The sequence below is a fragment of the Squalius cephalus genome (genome assembly GCF_949319135.1).
Source record: "Squalius cephalus genome assembly, chromosome: 4".
Lineage (NCBI taxonomy): Eukaryota > Metazoa > Chordata > Actinopteri > Cypriniformes > Leuciscidae > Squalius > Squalius cephalus.
The window spans coordinates 36,819,993-36,847,973 of NC_137125.1; the positions used below are offsets into that span (position 1 = coordinate 36,819,993).

Sequence of the window (27,981 nt, forward strand, 5' to 3'; positions counted from 1 at the left end):
TATTCATAAGTAGGCTATATGATGACACTGTCAATTCCATTTAAATTCCATTCCAAACATTCATATGACTAATATCAATTTATATTGTCTACAGTCAATCAGTCTCACAATCAATTGTGAAGGCAAATGATCTCAAATAAAAGTAACATGTCCTGATGCATTCACATCAGCACATGTGTGTTAGGGGGACAAAGGGCTCCAGGAAATTTCAGCTGCAGGAGGTGACGTCAGCAGAGCCGCTTTCCCCGTTGTTGACTCAATAACAAGAAAGAAACTGACCTGAGTGAAATGCTTTATCTTATGCCACATCGCTCAACTTCAATACGACTTTAACAGCTCGAGCGGTGTATATGCGATCTTTGTTCATCAGTCTACCGTGCGAATTTCTTTGTCTTCTGGCTAGTGAAGTTATATGGAAAACCCGTTTAAGTCGAATTCCCGAGGATTTCGGTTCCACAAAGGATCCTATGACTCTTGTTCTGGTTTTTAAACGCAAACATGTTAGTTTTTATGAAGAGCAGAAGAAATATGAGTGGTTTGGTGAACCCGGAGTATCAGGGCTGTGTGGACGGATCTCTGATGGACGGATTCAGTGTTTTTATTCAGGGTCTGTTGGCTGTTCTGGCTTTCAGCACTTTAATGTGTAAGTTTTCCGCATTTTAAACTAAACCGGATTTATCTAATGTTTCCGCGTGATGATGGCGTTTTCTATTGTTTTCTTTTAAGAATATGTTGCAGCCACTGATCTATATAATGACATTCTATATAGATCAGTGGTTGCAGCGCGTGGCTAGTGGTTGGTTGGTTTGTTTACAGTTATGTTGTAGCTATATACCGTAGTATTGCGGTACTATGGGGTACAGTGATGTGTGAAGTGGTAGCCTACTTATAGTAATTCAGACCATTTTTACTGTAGACCTACTGTCTAGTGTATATTGTAAAATAAATAACTTAACGTAGTTACCTTAAGCACTTGATTTGACTTTTAAAATGACAAAAATATTTACCAAAAAATTACTGTGCAGAGAAATTTTGGTTTTAGTTATTCTGGTTCAATATCTTATGTCTGTGTTATCTTTTTTATCTTCATGGTAATCTTTTGATCCATTTACTCTTCTCATTGTGTGCTAATTCAGGGTCTGAAGTGTTTAATCCTCGAGCAATAAAGAAACGTCATGACATTTAATCAATAGCGCTGCACGTTACAATATCATTCAGCGACCCAAATAAACAAAATACTGACAGCATACACACCCATATAACATAAACTTGGGCTGTATGAAATGTATTTTATTCCAAGTAGCCTATCTTAATGCCACATTTCAGTTCTTTTCTCATAGCCTACATCATTATTTTCAACATTATAGGTTAAATCTTAAATTCATGACTCATGTTCCTCATTTTAAAGGAACACGAGTCATGAATTTAAGATTTAACCTATAATCTGTGCTGTCAGGATGATGGTGACCAGCATCTAATATTACAGTCACCATGGCAACAAATTGTATTTGCAGCTCAAACAATAATGGAAAACGTGCAAATATTTTAATGAATTATATTGTTAACGAAGACTTGAAAAAGTATAAATATTTAATTTTAAAAAAGTAGTTTTATATCTATTGAATCATTAATATCTATTATATCTATCAAATATTATCTATTAATCACAAACTACTGGAAAAGTCATGGAAATTATTTGGTAAAAAAACATTGTGGGAACATTTATTTCATCAAATTTAGTTTTCTAGTGCATCTAGTAGTCCAACAGAAAAAAATTGCCTAGACTTTGTCACTCAAGGTAAACATGAATTAGGCTATACTCCATTTTATTTCTGTAATTTAGTTTATGTCTGAGTGCAACAGGACATTCAATGAGAAAATATGCAGGGCAGGAGTTGATTTTATCAACTGGGAATTGATTGGATCATGAACAAACCAGAGTTTGCTGGTTTGCTGGTAAAGAGCTGTTTGATTATTGATTGATAGTTAAGAGCATCAGCAGAAAAGCAGGAAGATTAGGCCTAAATTGTTACAACCTTCTTCTTTTTTTATTGAAATAACATTCACCAATCATTAATTCAAAATAAGACCAGAAACGTGAATTAAAGGTGTGTTCACATTAGAGAAATTTTGTGGAAAAAAAAACAAGGATGGGTTGTCTATTGACAATAGTTTAGCGAATCACAGCTCACACAGATGACACTTTCAAACCAAGCAGTTTTCTAGTTCAGCTTGAACCTGTTGTTAAATCTGTGTGAGGAAATATTTCACACATCATTCCCGATGTACTCCTGTTGAAATTGCCACGAGCATTCGCCAAACAACAGTAAATGAATGCACCATTTCACTTTCCACACACAAACAAAATCTGTTCTTCTGAGGTACAAGCTTTATTCAAAGATAAGATTCCTCAGCTGTGTGATAGCACATGATAACAGCACTCACTTCTGTAGCTCATGTGATGGCCCCAAACTCATATATTTTCCATTTCAGCTGGAGGGCCAGAGTCATGTGACCTGCCTTACTAATTTGAACCCTAAGGTCCAGTTCAGAGTTGTTTCTTTCCCAATATTTAACTTTGTCATGTGGTCATGCAGTCCAAAGATACAGTATAGTGTTTTCTTGGTTAATAGTTGGTAATTGTGAGCTAAGTTGCTATACTAATCAGTGAATGTGGTGGTTGTAAACAAAGCCTTTTTGCTAATATTATTTACAAAGGTGCTAATTTGTGGTGATGCTGCATAAAACCTTAAACTTTAGCATGTAACTTGTCCCGCATTTGTAGTATGGACATGGATGATAATTCAATGTGGCTTGTTGAGGAGATTTGGGATTTATACCTGCTGGATGATAAAAGAAGGGAAATTTACAGTGTATTCAGAGACCAAAATGTAATACTTTTGACTTAGACCACCTAGCAACATACTAAATACCATAGTGGTGGTGAGTTTGGTATCGTTCACATTTTCGTAAGAGGATGTAAAAATTAACGTTTTCTAATTATACTTCCCAAAAGCGGTTTGTTTGTTTTGTGGTCATGCACTGAATAACCCCAAAAACATGGTAAATTACCTTTCTAGAGTTACACATTACAAAGAATCTGTGCTGTTCTTGTTTATTATTAAACTTTTTACTGTGTACAGAGAAAAATACCCTGATCATGAGTTATTATCAGAGGAAAATACCCTGAGCATGAGTTATTATCACGGGACTGATTTGCATTCATTTGTTTATTGAATAGCGAAGTTACGTTTTATTTGTGTTTTCAGGAAAGGCGAAGAGAAAACAGTCTTAAAAACAAAGGGAGAATTTGTGACATTTGTACTTTTTCAACTCTTAGCCTGTGCTTGCTTGTGTTTTTACTGTATGCACTTCCTCTTTGTTATTCTGGGCACTTCCTGGCTTCTTTTCTTTTTTCTTTTTTGGCTGCTTATCTTTGCCGACGTCATCGCTGTTAGTTTCCTCAGACATTCAATAATCATCCTGCTTCTGTTTGGCTGTTGATTACAGACTAACCGTTTGCATATGTGAAAACATCCCTTAGATATGTCGTTCAGCTTCGGGTGTGTAGGTTTGTGAGTTTGTGTTAAACACAATTATTCTCTCCCTTGAAAGTCATTTAATGACTAATTTTGTGTCTGTTTAGTTCACTGTAAAAAATAATTTACAAAATTTCACTTGGGCCAATTGAAAAATTTAGATGTTATCGGTCACTTGAAATTTTTGATTTGGGAGGGTTAGAAATTTTTTACAGTGTTCAATTTCTTTGATTCGTGTGTTGGCATACGTGTGCTAGACTAATACAAAGGCAGTGATGGAGTTAGTCTCAACAGAACTTTATCCTGAGTTCACCCAAGTGTTGGCATTTCCATTTATGATATTCAACATATGTGACCCAGAATTTTTTTTAAAATTGAGATTTATACATTATCTGAACGCTTAATAAATAAGCTTTCCATTGATGTATGGCTTGTTAGGATAGGACAATATTTGGCCGAGATACAATTTGAAAATCTGGAATCTGAGGGTGCAAAAAAATCGAAATATTGAGAAAATAGTTGTCCATTTATGTTGGCGATTGTGCTGCATTCACTCACAAAAATACATTTTTTATATATTTAAGGTAGGAAATGTACAAAATATCGTCATGGATCATGATCTTTACTTAATATCCTAATGATTTTTGGCATAAAAGAAAAATCGATAATTTTGACCCATACAATGTATTGTTGGCTATTGCCACAAATATACCCGTGCGACTTATGACTGGTTTTGTGATCCAGGGTCACATATATTCAAATGAGCACAATTGAATCATGTGACACTGAAGACTGGAGCAATGATGCTGAAAATTCAGCTTTGAATCAATTGCATTTTAAAATATATTCAGATAGAAAACAGTTCAAATTGTAGTAATATTTCACAATATTACTGTTTTACTGCATGCAGCCTTGGTGAGCATAAGAGACTTCTTTCAAAAACATCCATGTTAGTGTCACTCTAAATATGGTTTAATATAGCATGATAACTTAAATCCATACATTAAATCCAGATAAAGTCACAAAAATGTGAATATCATTGCATCATCAGTGATTGTACCATTCAAACGTTTGCGGTTGGTAATATTTTTTTAAGTTATCATGCTATATTAAACCATATTTAGAGTGAAACTCACATGGATGTTTATAACTTAAACATTATTCATCCTAACAAAATCTTTGTCTTCACAGTGAAGAGGTTTCGTGAACCTGTTGGAATTAGAAGACCTTGGAGGATCTGGTAATTAATATTAAACAATAGTAAAGAATTATGATATTATGATAATATAATAGCACAAAACAGAGCACACTCTCATTCTTTCATTTTGCCTGCAGGATCTTTGATACGTCTAAGCAAGCCATTGGTGCTCTTTTCATGCATTTTGCCAACATATTCCTGTCCACACTCACCAATGAAGATCCCTGCTCTCTGTGAGTCGGTTACTTGTTTGTCAAGTTTTATTGCTTTAGCCTGCAATTACACTAACCGTATTACCCTTTTCTGTTTTACAGGTATCTATTGAACTTCCTGTTGGATGCCACATTGGGAATGCTGGTGATCTGGGTGGGGGTGAAGGTTGTTTCCAAGATAGTGGAACTTAAACACCTAACACTGCTAATGTTCGGAGAATATGGTGAGTTGCATTAATTGAAGCTAGTCGTACACTTAAAAAAAAAAAAAAAGAAGTTCTTTACCGATATCTATGTTTCCATTCCCCTTTCGATTGCACAAGAGGGTCTTAATAGCGGAAAAAGGTCCTTCAAAATGTCCTTCACACTAGAAAAAAATGGCTCTTTAAAGAAGAGTTCTTTGGAAAATCAATTGCTGCAGAAAATAACAAAAATTTGTAACCTTTATTTTTGGAGTGTTTTGGTTGAACTGAAGTTTAAAGGGGTCTTTTTAAAGTTGAAGTCTGCTGTTATAAATGACCAGAAAACATAAACCTCATGTCATGTCACCACCAGAGGGCGCTGTATGTTATATTTTTCAAATGTGTTTGGGTAGTTTCCCCACACTTGCTTTTTTCCCTCTCTGGGATTTCCTTGGCAAAAACACCATAGAAAAAGGAAATTTTACACACACACACACACACACACACACACACACACACACACACACACACACACACACACACACACACACACACACACATATTCACGTGCACAGTAAAGCAGATGGAATACGCCCATCGTTTCACATGAATTTGGACAAACAATTGTTCATGAATGCTTTTCTGCTTAGGTCAGCTTTTGAATCCCTGTTTTGACACTTTGCCATTTTAAATTGACCAGAACTTTTGGAAGCTGACCACTTAAAAGGGCTTACATGCTAAAAGAAATACTGCGTGAATAAAAATACCATCATTGTTACATACATTAATGTTAAATAAAATTACTTTTTACATATGGAAGAAAAGGAGTTCCCTATAAATAATAATTCATTAAAAGCATCAATATATTTTCCAATCTATCTTTCAATTAATAATAATCATTATAATTTGTCAATAAATAAATATATATATAGCCTATATGTTAATGTATATTGAGATAGTGTTAATTAAAATGTGACTTGCGATCTTCTACTTTGTTTACATTTGCATTGTTTACCGTGCTATGGTGTTCTTTTATTTCTTGATATTTTTTTCTTGTATTGTTATTTGATGTCTTTTTTTATGTGCTTTTGCTATTGATGCCTTAGCAACTACATAACAGTGGTGTCCATTTTTGCAAAGACAAGCACTTTAGAAAACGTAAATGAATCATAATTCACTCTTTCATTGTTTTAGGTGATCCTCCTCGGGTAGCGGCTTGGTTGTCTCAGTGCTCGGTGTATTTACTCATCGTTGCTCTGGAGAAAAGTGTGGTCACTCTGGTGCTGCTCGTTCCCGGGTGGACCAATGTAAGATAAACATTCACACACTCAGAGTTTCTGTTATTGTTACACAGATTCACCCCATGGGCATCATTTCCCTCTACAGTATTTAGTAATACCAGGATGGACAGAACTAAAATCTATTTTTGTTTTACTTTGAAATATATACACTGAACAAAATTATAAATGCAACACTTTTGTTTTTGCCCCCATTTTTCATAGATTTCAAAGATTTAAGACTTTTTCTATGTACACAAAAGGCCTATTTCTCTCAAATATTGTTCACAAATCTGTCTAAATCTGTGTTAGTGAGCACTTCTCCTTTGCCGAGATAAACCATCCACCTCACGGGTGTGGCATATCAAGATGCTGATTAGACAGCATGATTATTGCACAGGTGTGCCTTAGGCTGGCCATAATAAAAGGCCACTCTAAAATGTGCAGTTTTATCACACAATGCCACAGATGTCGCAAGTTTTGAGGGAGCGTGCAATTGGCATGCTGACTGCAGGAATGCCCACCAGAGCTGTTGCCTGTGAATTGAATGTTAATTTCTCTACTATAAGCCGTCTAGTACAGTATATAGTACTGGTGAAAAGTTTGGAAACATTGCTATTTTTTATGTTTTTGAAAAAAGTCTCATATGCTCATCAAGCTTACATTTATTTGATCAAAAATACAGAAAAAAAACAATAATATTGTGAAATATTATTACAATTTAAAATAATGGTTTTCTATTTGAATATAAAATATTATTTATTTCTGTGATGCAAAGCTTAATTTCTAGCATCATTAATCCAGTCTTTAGTGTCACATGATCCTTCAGAAATCATTCTAATATGCTGATTTATTATCAATGTTGGAAACAGTTGTCCTGCTTAATATTTTTTTTGGAGCCTGTGACATTAAAAAGTAAAAAAGAACAGCATTTATTAAAAAAAAAAATTCGCTAACAATATAAATCTTTACTATAAATTTTTTATCAGTTTAATCCTTGCTGAATAAAAGTATTAGTTTCTTTCAAAAAAAGAAAGAAAAAAAAACAGAACGATAGTGTATATTGTTACAAAAGATTTCTATTTTAAATAAATGCTGTTCTTTTTTAAACTTTTTATTCATCAATAAATTCTGAAATTTAATGTGTTTCCAACATTGATAACAAATCAGCATATTAGAATGATTTCTGAAGGATCATGTGACACTGAAGACTGGATTAATGATGCTGAAAATTCAGCTTTGCATTACAGAAATAAATTATATTTTAAAGTATATTCAAATAGAAAACCATTATTTTAAATTGTAATAATATTTCACAATATTACTGTTTTTTTTTTGATCAAATAAATGCAGCCTTGATGTGCATAAGACTTCTTTCAAAAACATTAAAAATAGTAATGTTTCCAAACTACATTTCTTGATACATTTGACGAACAGAAATATGGATATATTCCTGTCTAATACAATGACATTTGTAAGCATGACTTAAGTGCCAAATAATGTGTGACCATTGAATGTTTCTGTGCTTGTGCTTTTCCTGCTAAGACAGAACACGAGGTCAAACACCCTGCAATAAAACAATAAAACTCACAAATCTCAAGAGGAGATCTCAAAGAAAGAGCATAGGCCTTGCCCAAACTTCTCTCCTCGCGTATCTATGCATACCCCTCTTCCCACTCCGTCACCTTTCGCCCTGACTCAGGTCACTGAAAGTTCACGAAGAATGTCTACATACCACATATTATGCGTCTTGTGACACTATTGTTTTATCCCTTTCATGTTTGATATCATTTTAAATGTCTCAGTGGCCCAATGAAGGGAGCATCATCTGGGACCTTTTGTTAACCATCTATCACTGACTTAGAATGCTGTATAAACGTGACTATGAAAATGACACTTTTTTGTGTGAGCATGCATATAGTAGCTGACTTAATGGAAATAGTTAACCCTGCACCCTCTGACTAAGATAAGAACTGGTGAGTTCGTGTCCGTGAGAGCCGTCCCGCCTGGTTTGAGACTCTAATGCGACATCAGGTCCCTAATGAACGAATAATTGAAAGTATTGGATACCCAGAATAATCAAATATCTAAATGAATACATGACCAAAATTGATGATTAGTTCCTAATTAGAAACACAGTCTAAGTTTAATAATCTTTTGAAATCAGAGTCAGATTAAGCACAGAACTAGAATCAAATTGAAACTAAACTTTAACTAATTAAGTAGACTTTGCAGAAATGCAAGTAAAATACCTACACGCTGAATACCTTTACCCGTGCCATTGGATTCTGTCGTTGGGCCTATGGGTGGACCTTGAACGTGTGTGAAAAAATAAGTCATTAAGAGACAGTCCCATCTGTATCTTTTGTTCCTTCTCTTTTTTTATGAATGAAAGCAAATAGACAAATTACATACTGTTTTGACGTCCTAGTGTGGAAGGGTGAAATAAGGACAGTGTGCGAATAATGAATAGATAATCTGTGTTCTATTTTCTCTGTAGAATTGTTTTAATTTCAGTGAAAAAATGTATTTACTTGCTTCCTTAATACATGCAACTTCAGACTTTTATAAATTATAAATATAAATTGTATATATGTAAACCAGATTTCATATTATTATTATTATTGTTAGATGGATATGCATGTTTCTAAGTGCTGACCACTGGTGTTTGTGTGTGTTGTAGCTGGAGGAGGTGGTGTTGGACTACATCCCAAACCCACAGCTGGAGTTAGCCATCGTCATGCTGATCGTGCCTTTCATTGTGAATGTGAGTCATTCAAGAATAATGTATGATATCTGTCTAACCATCCATCCATCTGTCCGTCCATCCATCCATCTATCCATCTGTCCGTCCATCCATCCATTTATCCATACATCCAGCCACTTATCCATCCATCCACTTATCCATCCATCCATCCATCCATCCATCCATCCATTCACTCACCCATCCATCCACTCACCCATCCACCCATCATCCACCCATCCATTCATCCACCCATTCATCCACTTATCCATCCATCCACCCACCAGTCCAGCCATCCATCCACCCATCCATCCACTCATCCATTCATCCACTTATCCATCCATCCACCCACCAGTCCAGCCATCCATCCACCATCCACTCATCCATTCATCCACTCATCCATCCATCCATTCACTCACCCATCCATCCACTCACCCATCCACCCATCATCCACCCATCCATTCATCCACCCATTCATCCACTTATCCATCCATCCACCCACCAGTCCAGCCATCCATCCACCCATCCACCCACCATCCACTCATCCATTCATCCACTTATCCATCCATCCACCCACCAGTCCAGCCATCCATCCACCATCCACTCATCCATTCATCCACCCATCAATCCATTCATTCATCCATCCGTCTATCCACTTATCCATCCACCCATTCATCCACTTATCCACCCATCTATCCATCCATCCATCCATCCATCCATCCATCCATCCACCCACCCATCAATCCATCCATCCATCCAGTCATCCATCCATCCCTCCCTCCCTCCCTATATTTATTTATATAATATAATGCAACTTATATATATAAATGTATGTGTTTCAGTCTATAATGTTCTGGCTGGTGGACAGTTTAACAATGCGGAAATATAAGAAAATGACATCTCTGGAAGGCTCACATGACTGTCCAAAGCAAGTAGAGGTGTTGCCACATGAAAGCAATGATGAAGCTGAGGTGAGAAAATTCATGACGTCTCAATAAATGCACATTAAAAAAATGGGTCTCATTCACTAATAATTGCGTGGATACTTCGTATTTATAAGCACAGGAGAATGCTCACAATAGCATGATGTAAAAAAAAAAGTTGAATTTACTAAGTTTATTGAAGCTGAAAATGTTTTTTAATTTGACAGATTCAACCTGGAAACTGTACATTACATTACACCACTGTACATTACATTACACCAATGAAAGTTGTTTTTAATGGCAAGACTAAGATCAGGTATAAATAGTTCTTTAAGGTAACAAATGCACATTGTCAGCCCCTCACGGGCGACTGCCGCTTAAACTAAAACAAAACAACAACATAAATTTAATTTAATTGAAAAAGCTGTCATAATATCATCACTCATGTGCATTTTTTATGCTGGGTTTAGCAATCAGTATGGAGATCCAGGAAAAAATGAGTCAGTAACAATTCCTCATGACCTTGTTCCCCATATCTGTCCCTCTGGACATTTCATCCAAGTTAAGTTTAATTCAGTGGTTCTCAGCTGGTTTGTCTTTGGTCTGTTTTGATTGGGTTGCATAAAACAGGAAAAAACAAAGCTAAATGCCAATAATAAAATGCAACCATCCATATAACACAATACATTGATTTACCTACTTTTAAAAGGGAGGAGAGTCACATCTTAGGTTATTGACCTTTTATTAGTATTTTTGTGCAAATTCATCATGGATTGGTAAAAAACTGTCCAATGACAGATTTGGAACATGCACTTATCCTCAAAAAAAATACACAAAACAAAAGGAAACATGACTACATTAAATACAGATTAAAAATGATTAAATAAAATAATAAATTAAAAAATATTGTTTTCTGCATTGAAATATTTTCTGTGGAGATCATGAAACCATCAAAATTCAACATACATTTTCCAATTCAGCCTATTTTAGAATAATGATTTTGCATATTGCAGTTTTATGGTAATATTAGTCAATCAAAATTATTTTTGTTTTTACAATAAACCATTTTGGTTATTGTGTTGGTCACCACTTGATGTCCAATATAAAATCTGTGTCCCAAAGCAAAACAATTTGAGAACCACTGGACTAATTTTTGTTTGTTTGGTTTCTTGTATTAGTTTGGCTTTATTCTTGCATTTAATTTAAAATGAAGTCGCTCAGCTGAAATGAATGTTTTGTTTCTGGGGCTGTATATGAATAGTTTGATTGTGTGTTGTATTCTTCTTCTTGAATGGTGGGATTGTGCTATATGAATCTGATTACAGGACAACTTTTTTTTCTTTTTTTCGCCGTTTGACCAAAGACCTTTCCAAAGGCCGCTAGCCTCTAGGGTCAAATTATCTCCATTTGTTGAGCAATATGGGGTCTTTCCAATCTCTTTTACTTTGTTTTTCTCCTCTCATCTTTTCTTTTTTTTTCTCATCCCTTTTTCCTTCACTCCTCCAGTACTGGTAGAGTGCCAGCTGCTCACAAATCATTCATTTGTTCAGCAATAGCAGTGACATTTGGAACATGTTTCCATAAGCTCATGCTATAGAGAATGAATCCAAATCTGTGGAAAAGTATGTTTGATGAGTCCCAATATGAACGAGAATGTATAAAACTGGTCTACTGTCAATCTTCTGCTGTATTCTTCCATCTGTGCTTATGGTTTTATAGTCAGTAGATTTATGCTATACCTATAAAATGATCCAACTCACATGAACGGGAAAACAATCATTTGTAAGATCTGGCCAGGCTGTTCAGTTGACCCTGGTGTTTATATGTTTGTGTAGGTGCTGCTAAAGGAAGATGAAGATGATAAAACAGTATGTTCTGAAGAGGAAGAACACGACTCAACAGAAGAAGCATTAATACGAGACTGTATGGAAGTTTAAAAAACACAAAGTATACCTATCAAAATGTAATATACCCTATATCTCTGTTCCTAAACCTAGAGAGCTGCCTTGGTGTTTACTACCTACCTTCTAAGGCAGCTTCCTAATTGAAATGGAACTCAAGTGACTGATTTGGAACCTTCTAATAGGTAGAAACTCCACAATAGAACTTTTCACGTCAAGTACACTGGAGACTGGACTCAAATGATTCCAATAAAGTGTGGCGTTAGCATGGTGCTAAGCTAGCAACTCAACACTCAATACTGACACAAGACTAAGTATGAAAATTCACGGCACACATAAAATGTTGAGTAAAATTCTCCATTTTTAGTTGGATTGAACTTTTATATTGATTGGCTACTTGAATGAATGTATTTATTGTCAACATTTCATTTATCATTTTGTATGCTAGCAAATTCTGGAACAGCCTTCTTGTTGAGAGAGTGCCTTAAGAGCTTTTCATAAGAAGTACACTTAGAAGAGGAGTATTACAATTGATCCCAACAGAATGTGACATTAGCATGTTGCTAAGCTAACAACACAATGTTTTAATAAGTATAAAAATTCCTTTAGTTTTAGTTAGATTTAACTTTTAAATTGGTATTGAATGAAATATTAGTATATATATTGTCAACATTTCTCTCAGATCATTTGCCATCTTAAACATTTATTTAAAAGGAAGTCTTTGTTTTGGGCGTGTATCTATGATACCTTAACCCAGCAAATACATAGTATGGTTCCCAATTGGTTAAGATAATTAATAGCATATGAGTTATTAAAGGTTAACATTATCCTCCCTCCACGTCCTTTAGAGTTCACACTTCTAAGTTAATTAAAAGTAGAGAAACAGAGACAGATGAGAGAGGTCTAGTGTTTCTTCTGATTACAGACATTCAGATTTTTAATTTGAAGTCGAAACAGCTCATGTCAGTACCTGTGATGAACACCTCACTGTAAGCACACTGCAACCACTTTCCAGCTCTTGACACACATGCTAGAATATTTCAAATCTGCAAGACTCATAAGAGTCTTATAGAGACCCATAAGAAAAAAAGTTGTCTTAAAACCATTTGTAAATAATTGAAAGACCAGGTGATCTTTGTGTTTTAACCCTGTAAAGTTCAAACAATGTACAGTATTCATTTTTTTTTAAATTGTGTTTTTGTACTTTTACGCATGCAACATCATTCTGATTATCAATTTTGTACAAAATAATGATGTACAGACTAGTAACTGTAAATTTTCAGCTGTTAAATTATATTGATTCTTCAAAATATTTGCAATGTCAATATGCACATGCAGTCAAGTCTTTTATTACGAGCTTGAAACTAAGTTGTGAAATGCTAAAAAATACTGCTTGTAATAAAAAAAAAATCTAGTACAAAATTTCTAGCAGATGGATGTCACTTGAAGTAGATTAATGGGGTTTTTTTAAGGAAGATTTGTGGGTTTTTTATGTACTAATTGTTTAATTAAAAAAATAAGGCACTTAATGCCATTCTTTTTTGCTTAATTTGACCAGTGATTGGTAATTTTGAGGTTTGCACACGTCTTTTTTGTATTTTGTGTGGATGCATTTGCAAATTTTTTCGTTATCAGTAAGTTAGAGTCACGTCTCCAGAGCACTTTTAAGAGCAACTACTTTGCACCTGCCAACAAAGTCCTGTGTGACAAAAGGGCTCTAAGAGTTAAGCAAACTTAGGGAAGAACACCTGGAAGGGGTGGGTCCAGCAACCATTTGACCCCAGTCTGATGACAAGGGCGAAACAGGTCATACTCAACCAGAAATGAGAAAAAAGGTTTCTCAGCTGTTATGGGTAAGCACCACTTGGGCTATTGTGGTTTGTTTAACATTTCTTTCTCTTTAATAGAGTGGCACAATTACCCACTTTTTATGTAGTCGTGGTTCTGGAAGTATTCATCCCATTAGTTTTCTCTACACTGTAAAACAAAAGTTGCTGCCCTTAACTTTTTAAGTACTATCAACTTGGATGTTTAAGTAATTTCAACTGAAATGACATTAAACTGACTTTAATGAAAGAAAAGTGAAAAAAATTTTTTTTTTGAAAATTGCATTACTTATTTTGATGAGTTAAAGCAATGTAAAACATATGTTGTCATAACTTACGGATGATGTAATTTTTACAGTGTAGGCAACATTATATTTCAAGAGATTTAATATACAGTATATCGAGAAAGAGAGAGAGAGAGAGAGTTGAATTAAAACAATTATTTATGAATAAGTTTTAAGAATGTATTATTGAATTTTCATTTATTTTTCATTAATAAGGATGTACTTTTCTTTTTAATAACATCAGTAAATCAAAAGACAAAAGTTCGCCTAAGTTTCCTTACTTTTTTGTTGTTGTTGTTGCTGTGATTGCAGCTTTTATAACAGTGTTGTCTCTGATTGGTGGATCTCACTTAAGGATTATGGGTAGTGTAGTATTTCAAAGAGAATTCAACAATAAAATCCTTTGTTATATGAGGTTAAAATTAGAAACATATTTCATAATCTCAGAGGTAGTTTTTTCTTGTCAGTAAAAATCAGTTTCTCTATGGAGATTCTCACTTCTGCAACCTAGCTCTTTACCTAAAAGAAGACAGTCTATTGTTAAAATTGTATTTATTAGTACAAAATTAACTGTCTTATTATATTAACTAAAAATATACAGTATATATTTGTAGATGACTACAATATAAATAGTGAAGTAGTATGTCCACACATCACTGAATATAAATCATGTACTTAAAATACTGCTTTTGGATCTTTGTGATGGTTTTTAAAGTGTTTGTATATTCCTATCATATTCTCTCTCTCTCTCTCTCTCTCTCTCTCTCTCTCTCTCTCTCTCTCTCTCTCTCTCTGTGGGTGTGTGTCTCAGTGTGTGTTGGTTCCATTAACCCAGTCTCCTATGTCAAACAGATGTGACACAACATAATCTGCGTATTGTCCATCGATCAGTTTGGCCGCATTGTTTTTGGCAAACCAGCAGTCTACGGTCTGCTTTCCAGAGTAGATTCGTCTGCTCTTCTTTATGACGGCGACAGTACGATCCTTCACCTTTAGTGCGGGGTAATTGTGTAGAGTGATATTTTCCCCTAGTGTTTCCCGTGTGATGTTTTCTCCGGCCATGCTGACATTTCCAGGAAGCTGTGTCAATCCAATCTCTTCATACAGGAACTGGCCTGTAAGTACAGAAATATTTCTCTCTTTTAGTATGTATACAATCTCTTTGCATTTGTAGCTCTGTTCCAAAACCTAGTGACACAAATCCCAGTCGCATTAGCAAAATTTCAGCAAGAAAGTTTTGCTGGCAAACAAGGTCCATCATCAATAGTGTAGCAATGTTTGAAACTCAGCTCACGCAGAAGTCACTTTCAAGCCAAGTAGCTTTCACATGACCAACTTGAACATGGTGAAATCTGCATAGGGACGTTTTTCACCCTCATGCAAAACTTCAGATCGCAAGGTTTCCTATTGAAATGACTGGATTTCGGCCACAAGATTTTGCAGAGCAACTGTAAACGTGAGCGCACCTTAAGGCAGCAACACATGTATTCTTTGTGTAGAAAGCCAAACCAGAATTCACTGCTACAAACTCAATGAGAAAGTTAATCCAAGATGGCCGACAAAGTGAGAGAAATGTGGCCTATGAATATACTTTTTTAAATTCAGTACTAAAAAGTAGCAACAAAAAAGGTTGACTCATTCCAATTGACTATTTTAATTGATATGTCTTTAGAGTATCACAATGTTAGCTTAGCAACATGCTAACATCAAACTTTAATGGAATCAATAGTGCAACAATTTTCTCCATAGAGAAATGGATTTTTTAAGACTTAAAGACAGACCTATTGTGAACTACAAGGTTAATTGGTATATGCTTTTGTTGAAGCCATCAGCCTGCATTATTGCAAATAATTTGTTTTAAGTAATCATATAAAAGCGGAATTGCCCATGATCCTGCAAAGAAATCTTCAACAATTAGAGAATCAAAGCAAAATGTGGCAAAATCACACTTTAGCGTTCACCCACTCCCATGAACCACTGCAAATTTAAAATCCCAATGGGAAAAATACTTCCAGCACCAAGGCCACTGAAAACTACACAGTGAATCGAGTCTCCGTTATGCTGGTCTTAACTGGTTTAGCTGGTTTCCCAAATTATCAAACTGGCGTTTAGCTGATTGAGCTAACTGGTCAGTAGACAAGTCCTAAAACCCCCTTTAAAACCAGTTTAACAGCATGCCCAGGCTGAGACACCAGTTAACCACCTTGCCTAGGCAGAAAGATAGCTCACTAAGTTTGACAACAATGTGTATGCATGCTTACCTAACAACCCGTGTGTATCCTTGCTCAATCCTTTGCTGTTAGCGATGTAAAATCCCAGGTGATCTCGCTGATAGGGTGCTGGATTTTTATAATGATGGAATAAGATGACAAACTGGATATTTCCTTGGATGGTTACAGTCAGGTTTGTGTTAGCAATAAGGACCACAGCCAGGTTGGTGGTTTCAACTGAAATGCTGGAGCTGGATGGAAGGATCATCCGGTCACGGTCGTCCAGTATGACCTTTTGTGGGGTCACCTCAATGTAGGAGCGCCTCGGCTTATTGGCTACTATAGTTATGCTGTTGAAATATGTCCTCTGTTCTTTATGACTGCCGGCTGGAGCTGGAGCACCAATCAGCGCACCGTTCACAGTCACGCCTATTGGAGACAAAATATGTAAATTTTTATGGTAAGCGTCCAAAATTAAAACTTCATAAGCACTAAATAAGAAACATTGGCTTTGGTGAGTGAAGTAGGCTAGATAGTTAATGAGCAATAATTGATAAAATAATACATGTTTTAAGGGTAGCCTACATTTGCACAACGACAATGTAATTAAAACGGGAAGCTTTTCCTATGTCTTTTTCGCATACAGACGACAATGTTGTCAAAACGATCCCCATTCACACAGATCCATGTAAACGACTAAAAGCACTGTAGTATTCATGCCAGGCCAGTAGTTGGCGATGTCACTTTGTAATGAAACTACGCACCCATAGATTGAACACGTATTACACACATGTACATGACGTCCATGAGACCATAATGGTATTGTTTTCAAAACCTGCTTTTCAGGCCCCCAAAAGTCATTGTCGTGCAAATGAACGGCCAAAATGCATAAAAAGTTTTAAGTTTTATTTGAAAACAGTGTAGTGTAAATGACCCCTGAATCTTTATAAAATATAGATTTTTGTTTAAATTTAACACAAGCAACATGAACAAATCAAATCACAGTGATGTATGGCCCACTGAAGTAATTAAGCAAAATTAAATAATTGAATTGGGTATTGTTATTGTACTGAAGCCAAAGAAAATTATTAATAATAATTATTATTTCTACCCTAGACAATTTATTTTATAAAAATATTTTTATTTGTATCTATTTTTATGCATGTATGGGTTACACCATTTCTAAACAATAACTATAATTATTACATATAAATAACAATAATAACTATAATTATTACATATTAATAAAAATATAATACATCTAAAATATAAATTACATTTATAATATTAAATCTGCAGTTTATACAATTTTTAAATTATAATTATAGATATTAAATATTGAATCTTTAAATGGCCAAGAATTGGCAATAATGCAAAGCTCACTTAAACAAATACTTGCAATACTTTTTAAAAAAAGAAACACAACTTAGTTTAGTTTTGTTGTTTACCTGAGTGTTTATGGTCAGTCACCAGTCGCAGGATGTGTCCTGGCTCCCCATTAATGTTGAAACACACAGTCAGTTTACTTTGAGGAATCTCCACCACAAAATGAGGGTCGCCATCAGCTAAAGACAGATAAGAAGATGTAGAATGGTCACTGTAATTTTGCCAAGCAAGACATGTTCTTGGATCAACATTTCTGTCTGAAAATGTAGTCCTAACCCTATCCCTAAACCTAACCCTACCCATCAGTTATCCCTAAAATCAGAGATATGTGAATAACACTGATGTAGAAGAACCTCACCCTGGTTCTAACCCTAATCTTGATGTAAACAGTAAACTTGTCCCTCAAATTTGATTGGTTATTGAAATGCTGTTCCAGGATCAACCAAAATGTTTATCCAGGAACATTAATCATGTAGGAGACAGAAAACATTTTGACTTGAATATGGACCATTTGTAAATAAATGAAAATAAATCAAATTATGCAAGCTTGCTGGTAATGTGCAACCCAAACAACCCCTGTGAATTCTCTCATTTAAGTATGCAACATTTTATATGAGATCACAAATCATACCAATAGAAAAGTGGCTTTTCAAAGCTTTCAGATTTAACAGGAATGGAGGGCAGTTTTACTCATCTTATCTTATAAATGCATGTATCCATAGTACAAAGAGTGAAGAATGAGTTACACCCTAATACTTAGGGGTTTGTTGAGGTATTGCATTTTTTCCCATCAGCCCCTCAAACACAGGCATGTGAATTAGAGCCCGTACACAACTCTCAGTAGCAATTAAATGCGCTTTGATGAGGCCACTTTACCTGAACGCAACAAATTACAAGCCGCACAGTCCATGTGAACAGACTTTCAACTACACTCACACACATTCACACTGAAATGCAAAGCAGATGTAGAAAGATGGAGAAATACCGGATGTTTTGGATAAGGTGACCGACTTTTTGGCGGGTTTGCTGACGCCACCTGGAGATAAATGGAAAACATTGAAATCGTCATGGATTGTTTGAGTCACCTTAATATTTTCAAGACCGATTGTGTAATGGCAATCATAATGACCCTAAATCTGATCTAAAACAAATGTTTTGCTTGCTGTCCAATTTAAATAAACACACTTGTTGCTTTGGCGACTGCAGGAGTCGACTTGGGCGGTTCATTCCTGTGCAGGCTCTGAGGTGTTAGACTGTTGTCGTCGTCTGACAGCTGATTGGTTGACTCAGGAGGGGGCGGAGCCTCTGTGGCCTCTGGTTCTGTCTGTGCTAAAGTTCCATCGGCCAGCACTTGTGGTTTCTCCACTATCATTTGCGTAAGTGGTGTGAGGAAATTATACGTTAACGAAAGATTTGTAGCATGTTGCGTGTAGTTTTCACGCTCTCCGCTCGTCTGGCTTCGCAGTCGTCCTTTTAGCCCGTCTTTAACACTCAGATATCCCCACAGTCGCTCCACATAACCTTCCGCGTTCGGACCCACCTCTGCTTCCGCTAGCCGCCGTTCGGTTTCCTGTTCTCGGTCGTGTAGTGACACGTCTTTCTCCAGCACGATGCTCTTCTCGCTGTTGCTGGCGGTCACCTGAATGTGCAGCGAGTCTGCGCTGCGATTGGTCAGTTTTCCGGCTACCACGAGCTCAGAGCCGTTGAAGTAGTTTGTGAAAAGGTTCTGGGTGATGTATTCCACAGCATCCTCGGAATATTCCACCCGGATGTCGGATAACAGCGGAGTGCCAATCTCATCGTAGAAGCTATAGAGAGTTAGTAGATGAAAGAAAGGAGAGGAGGAAAGGAATAATAGGGTCAAAATGCCATAGTGTTGCTTCAGATTGTGGGTTAATAAGTCACGTATTCTTTACGTTAAACTTGTTAAGCTTTAAGAGTGGGGCCCATTGTTAAGCCTTGTGTAAAGATTTCTGACTCCTAATGGCATCTCATGTAACTTTTGACCTTTAACCTGGACTTTACGTGGGGCTTTTTGTCCCATAATATTAATGGTTGCAAGCAGGGCCTAAAACTAACTTCACATGCCAATGGCCAGTGACTTTTTTGGCCCAAAATTTTTTTTACTGTTTTTTACAATTTACAATAAAAATTTACAATTTACTGGCCAATGCGCCCATAAATATTTTTTTACCAGCCATGAAACTGTAATGGCAGTTATGACAACAACATTTTCAATTACAGAAATGTAATAAAGTAATCCAGTGTAAAATAACACTGTATAAATTAAACTTAGATTCATCTTTATTAAGTTACAAAAGTTCAGTCAAGAGCAGTGAGTGTTTTCTTTGTCTTTAGTTGTTTAATTAACATTATGGACAGAGGCAGCAGGCTTATATTAGGCTGCTGTCACTTTAAGACCTAATGTATGGATCCAATATACTGATACACATGTGTTTTCTCTCACAACTGTTTGTTCACTTAAAGGGTTAGTTCACCCAAAAATGAAAATTCTGTCATTCATTTCTCACCCTCATGTTGTTCCAAACCCTTAAGACATTCGTTCATTTTCATTTTCGTTCATTTCGGAACACAAATGAAGATCTTTTTAATGAAATCTGAGAGCTCTCTGTCCCTCCATTGACAGCCTACGCAACTACCACTTTCAAGCCCCAGAAAGGTAGTAAAGACATCATTAAATAATCCATGTGACTCCAGTGGTTTAACTTCAATTTCATGAAACGACGCAAATACTTTTTTTGCGAAAAAAACACACACTTTACCACTTTATTTACAAGATATTAATCTCCAACGCACATTCCCGAAAGCACCACGACGGATGCACGTTGTGTTGACTCGAGAGCAGACGTTGTGTTGCATTTTTGGGTGAACTATCCCTTTAAGACATAACTGACTATGCTTACGAGGATACTTGCCAATACTTGGGGATTTTCAAGCACAAGAAGATGTGAAAGAGAGTTCAATTCAGTATTTACACTGTCTGAGACAGACTTCTGGGCACGCGCTTCGGATGTTTGCGCACAGAAAACGTCCCACTCAGAAAGTAAAGAACTGAGTTCCCTTTTGCGTCTTCTTGCGCTAAAATATTTCAATTGGCAAGGCTTAAACTTTCATAATAATGCAGCGCTGGCCCGTCAACTATCCCACGCGTTATTCACATTTGTTCACGTTCATCTTCTCACAACACTGCATTGCTAGAATTCATAAAAATATTACCGGCCATTTGGCGATTGACACTGTTTCATATTCATACCAACGCTTGTAATAATATAGAATAATTTACTCGCATTTGGCGCTTGGCGAGTGATAATTTTAAAGTTGTTTTGAGTTTTTTAGTTTTGTTCTGAGAGGTTGATAGGGTGTTGCTAGATGGTTTCTTGGGACCAACTTGTTTTGTTTTGTTTCATGTTTTGTTTTATTTTGTTAGCATTACTGGCACTTTTTACTTCTATGCACCATTGTGTTGAACTATGTACCGTTGTATTGCCTTGTGCATAGCAAAGATTTTAAGATTCCTTTAGGCTTTAATCAAATCATCTGTTATTAACACTTTAAAATAAGGTTTAATTTTTACCAACAGTTAATGCATTAGGAATTAACAAAAAGCATTCACAGCATTTATAAATTTCAGCATGTTGGCTACTACAAAGTAAGGGATGATGTGAAGTCAGCTGGTCATTATCACAAAATAAATCTGGATCCTGATGCGGAGGGGTTTATTTTACATGCATTTTTATTTCTCAAATCTCATTTGCGCTTGCGCAATGAGAATTGCGTATGTATTCAAATAGGGTGCGCCAAGTTTGATGTCATGGGTGGAATCAATTGTTGTGTGTCACAACTGATCCTAACAGTCTGCAAATGATGACAAATGATGACAACATTTGTATTTTTGCCTGAACTTACGCTTCAATTAGATTAGTTCACAAACACACAAAAATATGTTGTTAATGGTGACCACATGTTCCTCACCCTTTGAGCATGACTTTGGCGTCTGCATCCTCTGGGATTCTCCTCATGGTTCCACAGTTCTCCAGGGACATCCTCTCGAGGAGCCTGTAGTCCACATCATCACCCATCCCAATAGTGAAGAGGCAGAACTTCTCCTGCACTGCTGCTTTGGTGTTGCCAATGATGGCTGGACTCTGAACTATGCCCACTGTGGGCCGCCCATCGGTCAGGAAGATGATGAGCGACACGCTATTGTGATGGGACTCTTCTTTGCTGGACAAGTAGTCCCTGAGCAGTGCCGAGCCTGTCTGAATTCCACCGTTGATGTCAGTGCCTGAGGAGTTTTAAATAAAAGAGAAAGTTTTACCTTTGATTTATTTATAAGTTTTAGTCATTTTAGTATTTCAACTTAAACATATTCATATCAACATTTTCCTTTAGCTTAAGTTTTTAATTGAAATTGATATTTTAGTTAACAAAAACAACAATGATAATGTCAGATTTTTTAGGTGGACTGTTCCTTTAAATTATTTAAATTAGATCAGTGTTGTTGAAATGTGTAACAGGGAGTGTTTAGGAGTGTGTAAGATTTTCTACCTCCAGTGGGTGAGATCATGTAGATGAACTTCTTGGCATCACGTATATTGTTGGGTGTGACGGGCACCAGTTTGCCCGGCTGCCACACGCGGATGCGATTGGAAAAAGTGACAAAATTGAAGTGATCGTTGGGCCGCAACTCGCGTAGGATCGTGAACAGAGCTTCTTTGGTCTGCGTGAGAGATATTAAAAAGAGAACTGTTGAACTCTGTCATTTTGCTATGAGATGGGTGTGTGTATCTGTGTGTCCAACAATGAGATCACAAGAACCAGCTGGGGGAAAGAAAAAAAAAGTGGCACAATATCATTCCCTCTTTGAGGGAACGGCACACTAAAACTCTGAAAACTGAAATGCTGAATATAAATTGCTTCAAAAAATAACTGATTGCTTCAATCTGTGTCGATGACAGAGTATGTTACCTGTCTGATTTTGGTTCCAACCATGGAGGCGCTGGTATCAATCACAAATACAACATTTTTTGGCACGACAGGCAGGTCTCTGGGGGCAAAATAGTGCACAAAATGTCCATCTAGCACCTGAAAGAAAGCAGATACTTTTACAGGCTTTCGATCTTTGTAATGTGTGTGTGTGTGTGTGTGTGTGTGTGTGTGTGTGTGTGTGTGTGTGTGTGTGTATAGACCAGCAAGCAATGAGCTCAGTGAACGGGAGGAGTTTAAAGTTTTTAGTGACCTCTGAATTAAAAAATGTTGGGAGAGAAGAAAAGGCGACATAAAAGAAAAGAAAAAGGAAGGCAAAAATCACTGACACTGCATGGATAAAGAAAACAAATTATACAATAAAAGTACACTCGCTGGCAACTTATTAGGTTCACTTGTTCAACTGCTGGTTAACCCAAATCCATGATCAGCCAATCGCATGGCAGCAACTCGATGTTTACACGACAAAATTTTCGGTCCCACTTTATATTAAGTGGCTTTAAGTACTATGTACTTACATGTACTTACATTGAAATTAATAATTTGATACAATGTACTTATTGTGTAACTACATGTTTTTACATTGTACTTACATTTTAAAAATTCCTGCATGTAATTACAGCTGTAATTAATTTATGTAATTACATTTGTAAGTACACAGTTGACCCTTCCCTTACACCTTAAACCTACCCAATCCACCACACCTGTCCCTAAACCTTACCCGTATCACACCTCAATAGCAGCAAAAGTGTTTTACAATACAACATGAACACAATAAGTACATTGTACTTATTTTTTGATGTAAGTACATAGTACTTAACGCCACTTAATATAAAGTGGGACCAAATTTTCAACTAAGAACGGAAAACTTGTTTTGAGTTTTGGCTGTTCATTTACATGACAACATCGTTTTGGGGGCCTGAAAAAGCAACTTATGAAAACGGGTTTTAAATTCTCTGTGTAAACTACAAAAACGCAAATTTGTGAAAATAGTGCCGCGTTTAGTCTATAGGTGTGTCATTTTTCTTTACAAAGTGACATCGCCAACTACTGGCCTGGCATGAGTAATACAGCGTTTTAAACGTTTTCACGGATCCGTGTGAACAGGGCTCATTTTGACAACATTGTTGTCTGTATGCGAAATGCAAAGGAAAAACGTTCCAGTTTTTAGTACGTCGTCGTCGTGTAACGCCAACTGCGTGATGCTATCATGTCAATAATATGGATCAAAATCTCCAAGGAATGTTTCCAGCACCTTGTTGAATCTATGCCATGAAGAATTAAGGCAGTTCTGAAGGCAAAAAAGGGTCCAACCAAATCGGTCGGTGAGTGTTAATGTTTTTTGTTTTATATTTTTTTATTTTAATCCATCAGAATGTACAACATAATACGTTTTTTTACGCACTGCAGATTATCTATAGGTAAAATACTATTTAAATATTGTGAGTATGTGTACCTGTATATCGCCGATGCCATTTTCTCTCTCTACATCAAAGCGCACCACAAATTCTCCCAGCATGCCATTGGTGGCAATTTTAGCTTGCTGGGCGATGTTGGGAGTGAAGCTGATCTTGCAAATGGATTCATTTTGCTTGACTACTGTGGAAACTGGTGGTCCTACGTTACCTGGGGCAGAACAAGATGTAAACAATGGTAAATCATGCACTATTTTACATAAACAACCTGTAATAAAATCTTTATTAAAGATTTAATGCTGAAAAGTGGAAAAACTGGAACTTGTGCCATCTATCTTGCAGTTCTTGAGGCTAAATTTTGCAATGTTGTCAAATATTTTAATCCATACCAGTGACAGCACATCTAAATACAAACTCAAGAATCAAATTGGATGCAGCTGTTTACCATTTGGTTTCCCAATGCCATTGGAAGATGGAGTTTTGCCATTTCGTAGGGGTAAGACTTCAAGATAAGTGATACGGGAGTGCTCTACAATAGTAACGCCCACGTTGAGTTTGCTGACCAATTGCATTGGCCTAACACTGGTCGAATGCTCGTAGCGGCCCAATCGTCTCTGCAGCAGCTCTTCGTAGATCAGGAAGAACACAGCACGGTTGCGTCCAGGAATAGTGACCTCCATTCTAAACAACTCCATCTCACCCTCACTAACAGGGAGAGAGGAAAATATTACTCTGGAAATGTGAACTACTTTGCAAAGGAATCTGTCACGAGGTTAGCCAAACCACATTACGTTTTTTTGGGGGGAATATCAGATTTATCAGTCATATTTCTCATTCACTCACAAGCAAGTGAAATACACATGCAAGAACTTGAATAATAAACATCGCATTGCTTCTTGTACATATTGTACGATTAATAGTGCAATGAAAGCATACTGTCTTGCCACATTACTCTTTTTAGTACAACTTTTGTCATGGAGCCACAGTTTAAAGAGAATCTTTCAGAACAGGGCTGCATTTTGTTGATCATAGAACAATTGCCACCATTGGTCTCTACAGTCAACTTAGGCTTACAATGCTTTTGGGAAACACAGCCCTGGTTCAACACCAGGCTGAATCACAACACATCCAGTTTAATGGCACAGACATTTGAAGTTTGCGTGCTATCTTCACCTCTGCTCTGGTGTGTCCTTGTTTTTCTTTCCATTGTTTTCTCCTTCCTTCTTCACCTTCTTCTCCTTTGCCTTCACCTGGCTGGGAAAGACTCGTCCTCCCACAATCCTTTTGCCACCATACCAACAGCATGAAATGAGAATTTTTATTAGTGCCATGGAACGAGAAGTTGCGGCAAGAGGCATATAAATCTTTCTTGTGGTTAATCATAATCTAAACTCTCTCAGGCCCTTCAGTAACCTCTCTGGACTTTCTTTGGAGACTGGGGTCAATGACCACCAATTAACAGCCCAGTTCAAATAGCAAAATTTAGTGTATTATCCATAAAGCGGATAGACCTTCAAGTCAAGATAACCAGAGTCATTCTCAGGGTCATAATCAAGAATATTTTTTATGGTCAAAGCATTTTTTTAAATAATGTCAGATCAAACCAGAATGGGGACACACATAGTGGTGCCATTTTCTTTGAGTGACCCACAAGAGACATTTCAATTAGTTATAGTATTTTCCAATGATATATGTATTTCCACACTTACATGGTAAAGTTGGAGATGTATGCAGCAGTGGGGATGTGGAACTGAAAGACGCCCTGAGTGGCAGCCGAGTGTCTGTTAAGCATGCTACAAGACACCGCAGTGAAGGCATAGCGGGAAATGATGGTGGTCTGGACCGACAGCTCCTGAATGTGAGGTTTAGTTTCCTGGCAGACAACAGCAAGTTATGAGCATCATTAAAATATAGCCTAGATGAATATTTAAAATAGTTGCTCTGAAAACATGAGTGATGTAGCCAAGAGATTTGCCTAAAGATCTGGGCTGATCACCAAATAATTGTTGGGTTATGTCCTTAAAAAACATGTCCCATACAGGTTCTGCCAAAATACCAATTATTGTTGATAAAACGGAAGTAAACTGTGGTTCAGAAAACAGTGAAGCATGTAATCACACTAGTAAGTTATCACAATATAACCTTACATTGAACAGTTTAGGCTTTTCAGCCAAATTTAAACATCGGTCAAAGAATTGACGAAACAGCAAAATGTAAAAGGTAAGATACATAAACATTAAATCATTGTTTGGGCCAACAAATATTGTAATTGATTTCATTTGTATACATTTATAACATTTAAAAACTCATGTAAAAACTTCCCCCAATAAAAAATGTAACAATTTGCCCTGATTTATTTTTTTTATCATCATGAATGTTAAAAGACAGAACTGGTATCATCCGAATCACCCTTTTGTTTAATTTGATAGGCCTATATGGTATGTCAATTTTTATCTAGTCTATACCTGTTAAAATAGTAATATCACACGCTAAGAAAAATGCTGGGTTGTTTCAATCCATGTTTGGGTCAAATATGGACAAACCTAACCGTTAGGTTTAACATTTTTATTTAAAATTTTAAAACAAAGGTTGGGTTTTGTCCAGATTTGACCCAAACATGGGTTGAAACAACCCAGCATTTTTTTAGCGTGTGATATTACTATTGATACGTGGGATAGACAACCCAACATGGTTTTTTTTTTGGTTTTTTTTAAAGAGTGCACGCGTAGGATTGTAACACTTTCAATGTGCATAATGGAAAGATTGAACAGAATGGGACAATGTATAGGGCAAGCCCACACAATTGTGAGAGTAATAATATTGTATTTTCTGTTTTGAATAAATGAAACTGTCCTTGTTTTCCAATGGTGTTACAGCTTCACCACCTGTTACATTTCACTCCAGTTGTAGTTTGTAACAACAGCACTTTTTGAAGATGACAATAGTTCACCATACAGATAAGTTGTAGATTTCTAACCAACTCAACTTCATAACAGACAAATATGGGAATACAATATCAAAGTCTGAAACTATGGGTGAGAATGAAAACTACAAAGTTACAGACGTTGAAATTAGTGTTACAATACGGCCAGCCGCTGAAGAGCAAAAAAACAGCGCGTTTAGCGCGAGTTGCTGCCTTTAATATATTAAAGAAAGACGTAAATTCAATATTTCCTAAAGCAAAATGACTGTTTAACAGTCTAACAAAGCTTTAAAAACAGGTGTCGCGCGCATTTACCTTAGATAGTAGCATTTTCACCTGCCGCGGGATTCTGAGAGGAGCCTGAAGACAAACATAAGACTGGTGAGATCCTAGATATGATATAACAGACGATATTTTCATATATGAAATGGAAGAAAAAACATCCTACAGCATTTGAATCCATGTCAGAAGTCATGTATTCTTCTTCAAAGTCAACATCCTCTGAAAATTCAGTATCCTCAGTTTGGCACTGAAAAACCGGACACAAATACAAGACGAGGACTATGAGCAGCATCTTATTCTCCTGCACTGGCTGGTCTGTGGTCTCTGGAGTGGGTCGAGTGTGTTCCTCAGTGGTCGTGTAGTGTGATCAGGGCGGTTATTGCGACCCACCCATCCGACAGTAGTGAAGTGTTTGGGAGGGAGCTCCAGTGATTTTGGTGTCTAGACACTTGCGACATTCTCACTCATTTGTCTGTCAAACATGAAATTGGCCTCTATACTATAGTTGTAAGGCTTTTCTGGGCACATTGAGCAATATAGCCTAGCCTAAACTGGGTAGAGTTTAAAAGAGCTGGCAAGGGTATCAATGATTGTAATGCGCTTTAAATTCTGCAGTTCCACATTGGTCTTTATTGGGTATAATCAATATTTTTATGTCATAGGCTAAGTCTAA

The 27,981-nt window shown here is 36.5% G+C and overlaps 2 protein-coding genes across 2 annotated transcripts; one reads left to right on the forward strand and one right to left on the reverse strand.

Annotated features, from left to right (window-relative positions):
* The first annotated feature begins 194 nt into the window (after nt 1-194).
* On the forward strand, nt 195-14,048 carry tmem110l (transmembrane protein 110, like). The gene is made up of 8 exons (XM_079868801.1): nt 195-643; nt 4,731-4,779; nt 4,875-4,970; nt 5,052-5,173; nt 6,326-6,438; nt 9,092-9,175; nt 9,994-10,122; nt 11,910-14,048. The coding sequence occupies exons 1-8, from the start codon at nt 499-501 to the stop codon at nt 12,009-12,011; spliced, it is 840 nt and encodes a 279-aa protein (XP_079724927.1). The 5' UTR covers nt 195-498; the 3' UTR covers nt 12,012-14,048.
* On the reverse strand, nt 14,030-27,691 carry itih5 (inter-alpha-trypsin inhibitor heavy chain 5). Its single transcript, XM_079868798.1, has 14 exons — nt 27,475-27,691; nt 27,342-27,386; nt 25,813-25,976; nt 25,277-25,384; nt 24,549-24,808; nt 24,145-24,314; nt 22,671-22,787; nt 22,251-22,422; nt 21,675-21,987; nt 18,867-19,489; nt 18,667-18,717; nt 17,744-17,860; nt 16,347-16,724; nt 14,030-15,200 (listed from the first exon to the last, which is right to left on the reverse strand). Exons 1-14 carry the CDS (start codon nt 27,598-27,600, stop codon nt 14,893-14,895), a joined length of 2,952 nt encoding a protein of 983 aa, XP_079724924.1. The 5' UTR covers nt 27,601-27,691; the 3' UTR covers nt 14,030-14,892.
* Nucleotides 27,692-27,981: the final 290 nt, after the last annotated feature.